General features: G+C 43.6%; 1 protein-coding gene across 4 annotated transcripts in view; it reads left to right on the top strand.

Annotated features, from left to right (window-relative positions):
• The window catches only part of SMARCC1 (SWI/SNF related BAF chromatin remodeling complex subunit C1), a 142,234-nt gene that overhangs the window by 35,458 nt on the left and 91,555 nt on the right, over positions 1-15,221 (top strand). For 2 of the 4 annotated variants that reach the window (XM_075923022.1, XM_075923023.1), the window contains 8 exons: positions 563-687; positions 3,175-3,234; positions 4,486-4,523; positions 7,095-7,216; positions 12,142-12,213; positions 12,577-12,615; positions 13,761-13,874; positions 14,755-14,908. In XM_075923022.1, coding sequence (XP_075779137.1) covers positions 563-687; positions 3,175-3,234; positions 4,486-4,523; positions 7,095-7,216; positions 12,142-12,213; positions 12,577-12,615; positions 13,761-13,874; positions 14,755-14,908 — 724 coding nt within the window. The remainder of the gene's footprint in view (positions 1-562; positions 688-3,174; positions 3,235-4,485; positions 4,524-7,094; positions 7,217-12,141; positions 12,214-12,576; positions 12,616-13,760; positions 13,875-14,754; positions 14,909-15,221) is intronic. The other 2 variants (XM_075923025.1, XM_075923024.1) reach the window with 1 other exon arrangement.

Below are 15,221 nucleotides of genomic sequence, written 5' to 3'. Positions count from 1 at the left end.
AAAATTCTTTGTAGTATTCTTTAAGCATTTTTAGATGTAATGCCTTTAGTTAGGGACAGCAAATAGTTCATTACATAACTTTATAGTAACATCTCTAAACATCAGCGCCTGTTACAGACTTTTTAAAAAAATGTATAAATGGGTCACTAACCTAAGATTGTACTAACACGTGGCCCACCATTGTACTATTTTTAATACCTCAGATTATCTGAAATGCAGGTGTTACATCAACATTGCAAGGCAGAACGGGAATTAAGAGCACTATCCATTTGAAACTATAAATATTCCATTTGAGGAATATAAATGGTCAGAACATTTTTCTGGGCTGAAATGTGGTCAGGACATGGGAGTTACACAATAGCCCCGTGCTAATACAATCCTTTAATATCAACTTGAGGAGTAAGCTGCCATATCCTAAGTTGCCAAGACCACTTCCTGCAGCACCTTAGAGTATCTTCCTGACCCAATCCTCTTCAGAAATGTAGTGGGGTCTTGAGAAATATGGTATCGCTACAGCTTCAGGCTGTCACTTGCAGAGGACGTATTGTCTTCTCTATTTTAGACAAGCAGGACTGTATGGGAAAAGGCGTGGTCAGAAAGAAGAGGATGAGCAGGAAGATCTTACCAAGGATATGGAAGACCCAACTCCTGTACCGAACATAGAGGAAGTAGTGCTTCCCAAAAATGGTAAAGTATTCTCACACAAGGTGTTAGCTGCAACTGGGTTTTTTGAAAAGTAAACACAACAGCAGATGCTATATTTTCTGGACACAGTGTGCAAAGCCTCCCTCACTTGCGGCACTCAGAACAGCACATGACCCTTTAACCAGCTGGGGCGGGCTGCGTGAGGTACCTGCTGTCTGGGAACTGCCTAAGTGAGCACTTCCTGGCCAGAGCTTGATCTGGAAACCCCCATACGCACCCCTCGCACCAGTACTCTCTCCCAGACCGTGCACCCCAATCCCCTGCCCCAGGTCACAACTTCCTTCTTCGCCCAAACTCCTTCCCAGACCCCCTAATGCACCCAGTCTCCTAGCCTGAGCACCCAGATCCTGCACCTTCTCAATTAATATCATGGAACAGTGCAGCCCTTGACCATTTACCAAGTTCTTACAGTGGCCCCTATTAAAAATTACTGCCCGTCCCTAATTTAGATTATCTTCACATCAATTCATGGCCGTTACAAACAGAATGAAAGGCCCATTCTCTTTCCAGAGAATTTTGTTGTGCATCTCCTTTTCCATACATTTATGCTATGAGATGGCCAGTGTATCTCCACCATGTAGAGTACTAGCTCTCTTAGCCTCTTCAGTCTTTCTTCTAGACATTTGTAGAGCTGCAACTTGGTCTTTTGTGCATATTTTTGCCTCTCGTGTCATCCTGCAACAGTCCGGAGATGATGCTGGCTAAGATATATAGTCCTTCAGACATTATTCAGGTGGCTTCTGACCCCACCTCTGAATTGAGCTAACTGTGTGGTACCGTAAGTATGATGGACTTGTGGAAATCACTCGTAGAAAAAAACATTTATTCGCCTATTCTGTAACTCTTGTTGTTTGAGATGTATCACACATCTGTGATCTACCCTTCTTCTTCTCTAATTGGAGATTTCCCAGTAAAAAAGAACTGAGGGGACTGAGGGCCAACTTGGCCCTTTACACCATCGCACAGAAACATAAAGTAGCAGAGGGTGACTGCACCAGCTCCAGAGGTACCTGTGAGGGGGAAATCTCTCCAGGGCACTGGGCACGTGCGCACCTGAAGTGGAATGAACATGTGGACTACATCTCAACACCATTACAAAACCAGCTGGGAACCAATATTTTCATGATACGAAAACAAACGGGTCACACGGTAAAATTAATAGGCAGTGACTAGTGATGTTAGGAAGCAAGTAATTACCTAATTGTGTAGTTGATAGAATTCGTCAATAAGTGAGGAAGCCTCAGTCCTGGCTCATGCCGAATCCGGGAGCTTTCCCTGTTGTGGCTCTGTAGTTTAAATGTAGTAGGAGCTGGGCTGCCTGCCTGTCCAGCTCTTACTACATTTAAGCTGCAGAGTTGTGTGGGGGTAGCCAGGCTTGCTCAGTCCCAGCTCGCGCTGGATCCGGCAGTCCCCGTCAGTGGGAGGTGGGGGGGCGTCTCAGTGGGGAGCTGCTGCCAGAACAATTTCTGATTGCGGCGGCAGCCCTTGTCCACAGGGCTCGCAGACAGGCTACTCCGCAGGGCTGCTTCCCTTCCTGTGGCAATCCTGGACCTGCAGCGGGCAGAGGCTGCCTCAGGCAGCCTCCCCTGCCCCCACCACCTATGTAGCAGAGTGTGGGTGGGGCAGATGGCACTGCAGGGATGGTGCTGGGTAGAGCCGGCTTTTAAGGTGGCTCCCCCAAGCACCTGCTCCTGCTTTCCTCCCCCGCTTGCTGCCTCTGATAGAGTCCACTGAAGCTCTGGTACAGACCACTTTTGAAGACTGGGCAAGATGGACCATGTCTGGCCCAATATTGCTGCAGCTCTTACACTTGTAGAGAGGTAACTTGCCTATGGTAACACAGCAGGTTAGTGACAAAGCCAGAAATAGAACCCAGTTCTGAGTCTTATCATTATCCTATTTAATGGACTACACTGTCTCCTATGGACATTGCAAAATCCCTCTTGGGCAATTGGTTAAGTATAGCAGTGAGAAGCGGGTAGGCTTGTAGCTTTATGAATTAGGCCCCCAAGTGTCATTTATAGCTTTGGAAATCTACCTCAGAGATGTTGATTTGAGATTATTTTCTTCCTCCAAAAACAAGTAGGTAGGATACTGGACTTCACAGACTATTGTTCTCTTCCATGTGTGTAGTTCATTTGGCTGTCAGTTCATTGATTTTAATTATTTTTTAACCTGAAGTACAGTAGATCAATTCCTGTGATTTGGGATGTGGATCGTAGTTGTGTTGGTGGTTTAGATTGAATACTGCGCACTGTGCTCCCACAGTAAACTTCACCCACAGCATAGAGAGGTCAGACTGTCTTGGGTAATGTTTTGGGGTTGGACTTTTTCTCTTCAATAAAACAAAAGCAAGCTAGTTTGCTAGGTGAGTCAGGTATGGTTACTAGGGAACATTGTGTGCTTGTGAGGATTGAATCTTGATGGAGGGCACAAATGTCACATTTTCAATCTTGTTTATTTCCACAGTGAACCCAAAGAAAGACAGTGAAAACACGCCAGTGAAAGGAGGAACAGTAGCAGACCTAGGTAAAAACAAAACACATTTATATATGTATTTTTAATTCTTCTTGGTCATTGTCTCATATAATGGATCCGTTTGCAAGGTTGTAAGTTCAAAGTTTGTAATATTTAAAAAAGAAAAATGTTGGTGAAACAATACTTGACATTTTTAGATGTTCTTATACGGTGGAGTCTCCATTTGTCACTTGCATTCTATCTTCTAATGAAGATTTGTGTGATAGAAGTTGTCAGTTTTTTCGCTTGAAGCTGCTCACTAGGGCCAAGTCTACACAGCTGCATTATTTCGGAATAACTGGCATTCTTCCGAAGTAACAAAGCACACATCTACACAGCAGGCGATTATTTTGAAATAATGGCGAGCTGGAGGACTTGGTCAACTCCTGTAACCCTATTTTCATAAGGAGTAAGGGAAGTCGAAGGAAGTATGTTCTTCCTTGGGCTTCCTGCTGTGTAGATGGTGCCAGAAGCCAAATTAAGCTATTTTCACTTCATCTACGCAATTCACTTCATCTACACAATTAACGCTATTCATGTATGTAGCTGAAGTTGCGTATCTTAACTCGACTTTGTCCTGTAGCGTAGATCTACACTAGTAGACATCCTCTACACTCTTGCTAAGCCTGGTATGTAGGGGAAAACACTTGCCTTTTCAGGACCCCTTCTTTTCATGTACTGGAACCCAGACTGATTTTATTGGGGGCCATACCTAAGCACGGCTAGGCTCTAGGCATTAGAGACCTAAATGACTCTCATACATTCTGGTGTACATATAAGGGGCCAGGCCAGGACTTGTCAGTTATTTTTTGTCAGGGTCCACATTTCTTTGTAAAGGTATAGCTAAGCTCCAGACTCCAGAGAAACATTTTTCACATAGCAATAACAACGATAAATAAATAAAAAGATTTTGAAAAGTCCCTTCACAAGCATGTGGTGGTCTAGATTTGTCTCGCAGTCTGCCTTTTGACTACCCCTGAATTTAGGCCAATCAATCAATAATTGTCAATTCCCAGGCATTGAGGGAGGTTTAATAATTCTTGTTTTGCTCTTATCCTTTTTCTCTTTGGCATCTCAGTGTGTACATGAAGAAGAGATTTTGCTTTAGTGATGCACTGTCCATGTTCCTTTTTCTTGTGTCTCTTACACCCACCTAAAATAAACAGAATCCTGTCCAGTTAAATGATTGTGTTGTACAAAGGGTTGCAGGTAATCCAGCTGCATTTTATTGGACTTCAGTTCTCTTTGCTCTTTCCCTTGCAGATGAGCAGGATGAGGAGACAGTGGCTACAGGAGGAAAGGTAACAGCAGCTGTTGAGTTAGAAAAGTTTAGTAGGGAATAACCTTCAAGAGCTCAAACTGTAACTTGCTCCTAAATTGTGTATAAGAATAAATAGATTCTTTGTAGGAGTCTAGAATTATAAGGTTACTACCTACTTTTAACACAAGTTACATGTAATCTGAGGAAACTTCAGCCTGGTTAGACTGTTAAAAACCTGAGATGTCTTGGTCCTGAAGACTTAAACACGAAGGCTACGTCTACACTGGCCCCAAATTCCGGAAAAGGGATGCAAAGCAGGTAAGTCAGAATAGGGAAATCCGCGGGGGATTTAAATATCCCCCGCCGGATTTAAATAAACATGTCCGCTGCTTTTTTCCGGCTTGGGGAAAAGCCGGAAAAAAGCGTCTAGACTGGCGCGATCCTCCGGAATAAAGCCCTTTTCTGGAGGATCTCTTATTCCTACCTGAAAGTAGGATATTTAAATCCCCCGCGGATTTCCCTATTCTGACTTACCTGCTTTGCATCCCTTTTCCGGAATTTGGGGCCAGTGTAGACGTAGCCAATGGGAGTTCAATGCTATAGGTATGTTGCTATAGCATCCCTAGTATTGTCATGGCTGTAGCTGTGTACACCATCTATCCAGATTATAATCAGTTATGACTTAAAATCTGCTATATATTTCTGTCTGTGCGAGAACGCCTCCTAAATGGTAAAAGCTAGGACCACCAAATTTGGTGAGCAGCTTCCTCTTATCCTAACTTAAAGCAAGGTCAGGGTTTGGTTGTGCCAGGAAAATGGGATGTGCCTGTAATGGGATTGCTTCTCAGAAAACCATACAGAAAAGAGACCGACACACCAGGACGATGAAAGGAGCTGGCAGTGGCTTGTCCCCCACATTCAGGACTGTCGTAGCCCTAAGCCTCCCAGTCCCAGGGACCTGTTAGGGAAGGCTGAAGCTCCCCTCAGTTCATATGGGAACATTTCAGGCTCTTACCCTTTGTCAGGGAGTAAAGGGAAAGTGCACAGTTTGCTGTATTCCTCACTGTGGCTGGGGAGCGCAGGGGAGAGGCACTTTTCACCTGGCCCCAAGGACTTGTGGTGAGAGAGGACTGGGGTAGTCGTCTCTCCCCAGGGCAGCCTGCATACTGAAACCCTCATCCCCAGTCCCACCCCAGAGCAGTGAATTAAATGGAGCATCTATATTTTCATTTTCTTTTCCAAAAACAAAAAGTGAGTTAAGGACTTGAGCAACACTGGGTAAATCATCTAGTTAGATAAGCCCCAACCTCACCCCCATCCCCTCCACACCCCCACCAGTGCACAAAAGCCCATACTGACACAGTACTCATTCTCACATGCCTTTTTAATGAGGGCTGCTTCCTCCAGCTGTTAAGTTGGGTTTTTTTTCAACCCATTCAGCTCAGTTTTCCTTCTTAAACACTGCTTCCACATCCCATTAATCTCCCCTTAAAAAGCCTCAACAGCCTCTCTCAACACAGCACAGCTTCCAGTATCCTGGACCAGGCCAGGTTTGGGTGGGGATATTTTGTTTTGTGTTTTTCATTTATTTTCAGCAGTCCTGCTCAGAACAGGGTCCCATAGTCAAGGAAGCTGAAGCCCTCTTCGTAACACCATCTGCACAACCTTGTGCATACTTCCAGAATGTAGCCATTTCTGCCTGGGCCTCTCCCCGTGACTGAACACCATTTGCACTCCCCACTCCTTCACCCTGACTCTGAACCTTGTAGTCATTTTTGATCTGCTCAGAATCATATCTTGCACATGGATGAGCAGCATTAGCAGTCAGAAGGCTCCTCTGCCAACTTGGTGGCTGACTGAGAGTGGTGTTTCATGGGTTAGGGCAGGATGAAGAATGCTACTTTCTTATTTCCTTTTCTTGACCATTTCTCCACGGTGGTCCATTGGACTCTGAGTCTTGCTAACCACTTGCAAATATTCCCCCAGCACAATAGTGCCCAGCACAGCCTATCAAGGGACTTGAATGTTTCTGATTAGGATGCTGTATATACAATGCTTATTGCCAGGGAACATTAACTAGGTATATATAGGGATATTAGTGACTAGTCAGACTAGTCACGGATATTAGACTAGTTACATGACCCCCTCGCCGCCGCCTCTATCAGAGAGAGGCAGGAGGTGCGGGGGAGCCAGCTTAAAAGCTGGTGCCCCACAGCAGGCAGGGGCGCAGTGGGGGACTGGCACTGCTTCTGCCTTTGAAATGTAGCAAGGGCAGGGCTCTTGTTCATTTCAAAAGCAGGGAGCATGGGGCCAGCGGGGGACTACTTGAGTCCCCCACTCACCCGATGCTCCTCATGGCACTTCAACCTTTGAAATGTAGCAAGAGTACTCTAAATTTAACATCCCTAGGCGTGTGGACTTTGCTACAGCATACTGAAAGTTCCATAGCATGCTTTGAAATGCAGCACAGCAGCAGAGGGCACACAGCCAGTTAATACACTATAGATTCACACAGTGGTTAGTGGTGCACTAGATCACTGTGTAGACAAGTCTTTGTTCATGCTACACCCCCGCCATTTTTAATGCTTTTACTGTGTTTCTCTTGATGCAGGAAGATGAAGATCCCAACAAAGGTGATCAGAGTCGGTCCATTGACCCAGGTGAAGACAATGTCACAGAACAGACCAACCACATCATTATTCCAAGCTATGCATCATGGTTTGACTACAATTGGTAAGAACAAAATGTGGGGAGAGGATTCAGAGCATTACTGACCCCATTTCACTGCTTAAATACTTGGGCTGACTTCTGCTGACTTACAAGCAGAAAATGAGTTTAGTTTAGGTCTAGCCTTTTGTTGACCACTATCCACATTGCAAAATGCATCTTAATGAGATTAGAAGTTCTTAGCTCTTAGTCTTGCAGGGCCTGTTGTTGATTAGAAATGAGGGGTAGAAGCTTGTGCAAAAGCGGTCTTCAGTATGCCTTGCCTTGACTATTGTTTCTTAGACTTACTTTAATGAGTTCCAGATTTTCCCATAACCTTCCCTGCTCATCCATTACCTATCTAGGTGAACTAACCAACCCTCGTAGACCTGCACATGCAGGAAATGGGTGCGTGTTGGGAGTGGAAGAGTAACTATATCTATGCACTTTCCACTGGCCGTGTCCAGCCTCAGGGGTTTTTTCGGGAAAAGTAGCCTTTTCCCGAAAAAACTTCCCCTGCGTCCAGACTCAAGCCGCGTTCTTTCGAAATTATTTCGAAAGAACGCGGCTTTTCTTTCGATGGCGGTAAACCTCAATTTACGAGGAAGAACGCCTTCTTTCGAAAGTTCCTCTTTCGAAAGAAGGCGTTCTTCAATGTAAAGAGGCCGTCTTCGAAAGAGAGCATCCAGACTCGCTGGGTGCTCTCTTTCGAAAAAGCGGATTTCTCTTTCGAAAGATCCGCCTGCAGTCTAGACGCGATCTTTCGAAAGAGGCTCTTTCGAAAGAAGCCTGCAGTCTAGACATAGCCACTGTGTGGAAATCCAGGCCTTATTATGTTATTGAGGAGACCCTCATTTGAAGGGAAGCCTTCTTTCCTGTCTGCCGCTTTTGTGTTACGACATTGATGGCTCCTTCGTTGAAGTTCTAAGCTGATGCTGATTCTAATCTATACAAATGCTCAGGAAATGACCCTATTTGTCACATGTCTTCTCTTAATTGTCATCTTTCATTATTATTTGGAAGAGATGTAGTGGTTAGGGCAGTAGCCTGAGTCTTGTGTTAAGTTTTCTGTTTTGGGTCTCTATGCCTACATAGGAGGATAAAAGAATACTGTCATACCTCGCAATGTTGTTGTGAGGATAAATACATTAAAAAGATTGGTAGAGCTTAAGTACTCTGGAATCCAGAGAGAGACACCATATTGTATTATTGTACCACCTCATTCAGGATCAAGGTACCATTATGCTGGAGGCTTTCAGGCAAAATCCTCATACTTCACTTGCAGGTTGTCTCCTAAGAGGATTTAAGATCAGTCTGTTCATAGCAGCAACAATAATAATCCTAATGGGCCCTAACAGGCAGCTAAATCAGTTTGTGCAGCATGGCTGGCAGAAAGTTGGTGTTGCATTTCCATGAACCCATACGAAACTGCTTATTAGAACAGTAATGCTAACATGATACTTAACGGACACCACGAGGGAGGTGTGACATCTAGACAGCAACAAGTTGACAGGAAGGAAAGCTCAATGTGTTTTAGACGTTAATATTTCCTATGACTATTACTTCACCAGGCTGACGGATTTAGGGCTATAATAAGCGTCACAGCAGAATAGTAACCCAGATTGAAAGCAATGACATTGAGTTTTTATAGTCTCTGCGAACTCTGCAAAAGCGACGAGGAGTCCTGTGGCACCTTATAGACTAACTGAAGTGTAGGAGCATAAGCTTTCGTGGGCAAAGACCCACTTCGTCAGATGCATGTAGTGGAAATTTCCAGAGGCAGGAATAAATATGCAGGCCAGGATCAGGCTGGAGATGACCAGGTGGATCCAATCAAGGAGGATGAGGCCCACTTCTAGCAGCTGATCTGGAGGTGTGAATTCCAAGAGAATAGAAGCTGCTTTTGTAGTTAGCAAGCCATTCACAGTCTTTGTTTAATCCAGAGTTGATTGTGTCAAACTTAAAGATGAACTGTAGCTCAGCAGTTTCTCTTTGAAGTCTGGTCCTGAAGTTTTTTTGCTGCAGGATGGCTACTTTTAGATCTGCAATTGTGTGTCCAGGCAGATTGAAGTGTTCCCCTACAAGTTTTTGTATGTTGCCATTCCTAATATCAGATTTGTGTCCATTGATTCTTTTACGTAGGGACTGTCCTGTTTGGCCGATGTATATAGCAGTGGGGCATTGTTGGCACATGATGGCATATATTACGTTGGTGGATGTGCAGGAGAATGTACCAGTGACAGTATGGCTGATCTGGTTAGGTCCTGTGATGGTGTTGCTGGTGTATATATGTGGGCAGAGTTGGCACCGAGGTTTGTTGCAAGGATTGGTTCCTGAGTTCGAGTTCGAGTTATTATGGTGCGGTGTGTAGCCAGCAACTACACACCGCACCATAATAACTCGAACTCGAACTCAGGAACCAATCCTTGCAACAAACCTCGGTGCCAACTCTGCCCACATATATACACCAGCAACACCATCACAGGACCTAACCAGATCAGCCATACTGTCACTGGTACATTCTCCTGCACATCCACCAACGTAATATATGCCATCATGTGCCAACAATGCCCCACTGCTATATACATCGGCCAAACAGGACAGTCCCTACGTAAAAGAATCAATGGACACAAATCTGATATTAGGAATGGCAACATACAAAAACCTGTAGGGGAACACTTCAATCTGCCTGGACACACAATTGCAGATCTAAAAGTAGCCATCCTGCAGCAAAAAAACTTCAGGACCAGACTTCAAAGAGAAACTGCTGAGCTACAGTTCATCTTTAAGTTTGACACAATCAACTCTGGATTAAACAAAGACTGTGAATGGCTTGCTAACTACAAAAGCAGCTTCTATTCTCTTGGAATTCACACCTCCAGATCAGCTGCTAGAAGTGGGCCTCATCCTCCTTGATTGGATCCACCTGGTCATCTCCAGCCTGATCCTGGCCTGCATATTTATTCCTGCCTCTGGAAATTTCCACTACATGCATCTGACGAAGTGGGTCTTTGCCCACGAAAGCTTATGCTCCTACACTTCAGTTAGTCTATAAGGTGCCACAGGACTCCTCGTCGCTTTTGCAGATTCAGACTAACACGGCTACCCCTCTGATACTTGACACTCTGCGAACTCTGGGGTTCTTCTCAGGAATAGGTGTTACTGTCTGAAAAATTGGATAGCACATACTTGTACCTTCCCAGAACATGGAGGTTAGGTCCATCAATGGCTACTAGCCAGGATGGGTAGGAATGGTGTCCCTAGCCTCTGTTTGTCTGGAAATGGATGACAGAAGAGGGATCATGTGATGATTACCTGTTGTGTTCCCTCCCTCTGGGTCATCTGCTATTGGCCACTGTTGGCAGACAGGACACTGGGCTAGGTGGACCTTTGGTCTCACCCAGTATGGCCATTTTATGTTCCTATGATCTTATGGTAACGCTACTGGTGCAGTACCACTGAGATACTTGAGAATGAGAACAAATTGGTCACTGTTACACTTTCACATTGAAAGTGTGCTGCTGTGACATGTCCAGTCATAAATAATCTGATCTAACAACTTTCTGGCAAAGAATTGTATGATCTGGAGCATCTTAAGCACGTCAGACACTATCTTAAATATTTTGTAAATTCTTGTGGGAAAAGTCCATTCTAAGGCTAGAATCGTTTGGCTCCCTCTAAAAGAAAGAACTTTTCTGTATGTGTTTGACTAGCACTGGCATGACAAGGCCTCATCCTGACTGATATCATTGTATACTGCTTAATGCAAATAATGCACACTAGTAAAATATCTGAAGAAAAATTTGATACACAAGAAGTGTTATTTCTCCTTCCCTGTACACCACTGCTCCACCCTCCAAAGAAGCTATGTCTAAATTTCTGAACTTCATAAACAAGAGTTGCCATTTTATGAGCTTATTCAAGTAATTTTATGGAGGGGATCTCTCATTACCATGCCATGTTAAGCTGCTTTTGCAAAATGGGGGCTGGCATTTTTATTATAATTTGAAACAAAAAAGCTATTGCATAGTTAAATTGATGGCAAAAAGATTATATCCGGAATACTGAGTATTCCTTACTGCTTTTGTACACATAACCCTGGAAAAACTATTTGAAAAATGAAGGTTCATATAAATTTTTCTCTGACAAGCTTGCTTTTTTACAAATATGAATCTGTATTTGCATGTTACATTTCATAGCCTTTTTCATACTCTTTTTATTTTGTATGGGTTGCACAAAATAAACCAGCTAGCTTTATGGTGAGAGAATTCTGGAAGTGGAATTACCCTAAAGTTGAAATGTCTTAGAATCAATTTGCTTTGTATTTTTTTTAAAGTAACAAATCAACAAACGATATCATCACCACTTATGGCTCTTTTAATCCTTTTAAAAAGCAAAGGCGCAGCATCTGGGACTGAGAGTGAGCTGGAAATCAGCTGATTCACAGCTCGTACCGTCCCCCCTGCTGCACCTCTGCCTCCTAAATGTATTAAGAGCCCAGCAGCTCTTAATACATTTAAAAAGCAGAGACACAGTGTCTGGGACTGAGCACAAGTCGGAAATTAGCTGCTTCATGGCTCGCGCCTGGTCCCCCTGCAACACCTCTGTCTCCCCTTTGTCTCCTCCCTCCCCCTGGATTCAGGGCTGGGGGGGACAGCCAGCTTTTTGAGTCACTACTTGACTACCCGATAAGCATATGCTTGTTGCATAGTCAACTAGTCACTTACATCCCTACACAGGACTCCTTGTCGTTTTTAAGTAATTAGAGAGAATATTTCTACATGCTGTGTTGGGATATTTGGATGTCTACAACAGAATTTGTTTTAAAGTTAGCACTTTAGGTGTGCAGGTTACAGGTGGATGAAAGTTCTTGAAGGTGAATTCAACCTGGCAGCAGCTGAATTTTGCAAGTTTTCTTCAGTAATCCTGTTGCTCATCATACTTCCTTGCAGCATTCATGTAATTGAACGCCGGGCTCTTCCAGAGTTCTTCAACGGGAAAAACAAGTCCAAGACTCCAGAAATGTAAGTAGCTGTTCAACAGTCCTTAGTGGGAAAGATGATCTGGGCACCAGTGTAAGGTTCATAGTGAATATTTGTCTTCCTTTCTACATCTTCATTCTTCTTCTCTTGTTCTCCTCCTCTCTGTTCTTATGCACCTTTTCTTTTTCTTATCAGAGGGGTAGCCATGTTAGTCTGGATCTGCAAAAGTGACAAGGAGTACTGTGGCACCTTATAGACTAACAGATTGTATTAGAGTATAAGTTTTCGTGGGCAAAGACCCACTTCGTCAGGTGCATGCGTGTGCCACAGGACTCCTTGTCGCTTTTTCTTTTTCTTACATTTTGTATACATTTTCCCCTTGTCTTTTTGTCTTGCTTTTTTCAGTTCCGTTATTGTTATACGTGGAAGTGCTGCAGAAACAAGGTAGCATCCTAGCAAGTATTCCTTTGTTGCTCTTCCAGGTGTAACATGCTTTCATATTTGATGCACAAAAGAGTTACTCTGCTCAGTTTCCCTCTGCAGCCTACTGTCTCTAAAGCATTCCTAAAATGGAATGCCATTTCAGCTGCTGGTGCCTGGTTATATAGTGCCCAAACTACAGCCATGCTAGCAGACTGATAAGGGAAGAGAGAGAACAATGTATGATGGACCTTTGTAGCCTTGTGAATTCTTAAGGCATCTCAAGTGTTTAAGTTATTGGCCCAAAATCTACCTGCCCCTGGATCCCAACAAAATGTCAATGAACTGTTAATGATTCCGGCCACTTTTGAGCCCTCATTTGCTCAAATGGAACAAGGTGTAACGATAGTTCGAATTAGAAAGCCTAATTCGAACTACCTACTCTGTGCCGCGTGTAGCCGCGGGCACGGAGTCCGAACTACCGGGGATTTAAAAATGGCGGTGCCCAGCAAGATTCAAATGAAGCCCGGGATATTTAAATCCCAGGCTTCATTTGCAACTTCGATTGACTACATTAACTACCCTAGTTCGAACTAGGGTGGTAGTGTAGACATACCCATAAAGACTAGTTGACACTTAGACAACACAGAGAAAGATGCGGTCTCTGATTTCAGTCAAAATAAATACAAATATAAAATGTAGAGGGAGTGGATCAGATGATGGCACATAAACAAATTGTATGAAAAAGAAATGCACACAAACATCTTGTGCTTTATATTGATTGCTTAGTTGCAAAGTTCACTTGGAGTAAAAAGAAAATCCTGTAAGACTTCTGCTTCACTGTCAGAATGGAATGGTATTCCTAAGCCAGCTCCTCCCAAGCACCCGCTCCCACTTGGGCCCCCCCTTTCGCCTCTGTGGGAGGCGGCAGGGGAGTGTAGTCATAAACATTAATGGATACGTCCAGGTTTATTGGTTAATCGTTTTCATGGCTGTACACTGACATCCCTAGTCCTTGAACTGAATATCAGGCACACAATTGTATGTTGTATATATTGAAAGATTGAGGCTAACATGGAGATAGTTTAGGAATTATTAGAATTTGAAATGACAAATACTATGTACAAGTGTAGAATTTCAAATGTCTGTGAACTGCCTTCTCTTTCCAGATACCTGGCTTACCGTAACTTCATGATTGATACATATCGCTTAAACCCTCAGGAGTACTTGACCAGCACTGCCTGCAGAAGGAACCTGACTGGAGATGTATGTGCTGTAATGAGGTAAAATCTTAAATATTTTTCAGCCACTAACCTTAGCTGTAAAAATACATTTCATCCAAGCAAAGCTGTAAGTTACACTTCCTGCATAATGAAGTGGAAGACTTATAGCCTGGGTTTATCAATTATGTTTGTATTTGCAAATCTCCATTTCCCTGTGTTGTGAATGCTACATTTTGTAATACCCTTATTTACAGTAAATAGAACAGTGCCAGGTAAATACTGTGAGCTCGGCTCAGAGAGCAGCAGGAGATTGCATATAAACTAATACAATGATAGGCAGCTTCTACCATGCAGTTTTTAGAATGTTTCCAATGGTTTTCCAAGTGTACAACTTACATCTGTGTTGTGATACTTTTTTTTAAATGGCGTTTTTCATTCAAGAGATTCCAAAGCATGTTATACTCCATATATACAGCCTCACTGATGCACAATCACCCAAATGCAGATGGTGGAAGGTAACTGATTCATAGTATGGAATACATCACAGTTCACCCACTCTACTCCTTGCCCATCCCACTCCCCCATCCTCCAAAATAGTTTGCATATCAGTGGGTCTAACTTGATATCTGTTTTCTGAATTGTATGACATGGTTTCCCATAGCCCATAATTGAAGTTGTCTGTCCACTCTTTTTGTTAAATGCAAAGAAGTGGGATTGTGAAGTGTGTGTGGAGAATGAATGCTATGTGTTATATTTCTGTGTCTGTGTTGATGGAGAATTGTAGGCTACTATAGGGCCGCTCACAACCTGCATGTGTTTGATTAGCAGCAAACTTGTTACAGTTCCACACTTGAACTTTCTCCCTGTTATCTTTTCTGCAGCTTCAGATGTGCTTGAGGGTTTTTACCTTAGACTTTAATTATGTAATGTTGTTCCCCAGAGTGCATGCCTTTCTGGAGCAGTGGGGGCTGGTTAACTACCAAGTGGATCCGGAAAGCCGTCCCATGGCAATGGGCCCTCCTCCTACTCCTCACTTCAATGTGCTTGCTGATACCCCCTCTGGACTTATGCCTCTCCATCTCCGAGCTCCTCAGGTAAACCTTACAGGTGCTACCACTGCATGCATGCATGCACGCTTACTCAGATAAAAATAGTGGAACCTGTAGTTGAGGATAGCTTAATATAGTTCTAACCTGTCTGTTTTTGTGGCTACAGCTATGTGTTACCTGAATAGGATAGCTAACTCATGCATTTTCTGGAAAAATGCATCCTTCTCTCCATGCACCTCCTTCAATCTCAGTAAGATTCTGCTTGTACCGCATTTTCCATCTCTCCATCATTCTGTAGAGTAATGTTGCACCTATAGTTGCAACACTCCAAACCCACATTTGCTAGTTTGGTGTGTGT

This window comes from Pelodiscus sinensis, chromosome 2, assembly GCF_049634645.1.
Source record: "Pelodiscus sinensis isolate JC-2024 chromosome 2, ASM4963464v1, whole genome shotgun sequence".
NCBI classification, from domain to species: Eukaryota; Metazoa; Chordata; order Testudines; family Trionychidae; genus Pelodiscus; species Pelodiscus sinensis.
The sequence above is the reverse complement of the archived record's forward strand: the minus strand, read 5'-3'. Positions and strand labels throughout refer to the sequence as shown.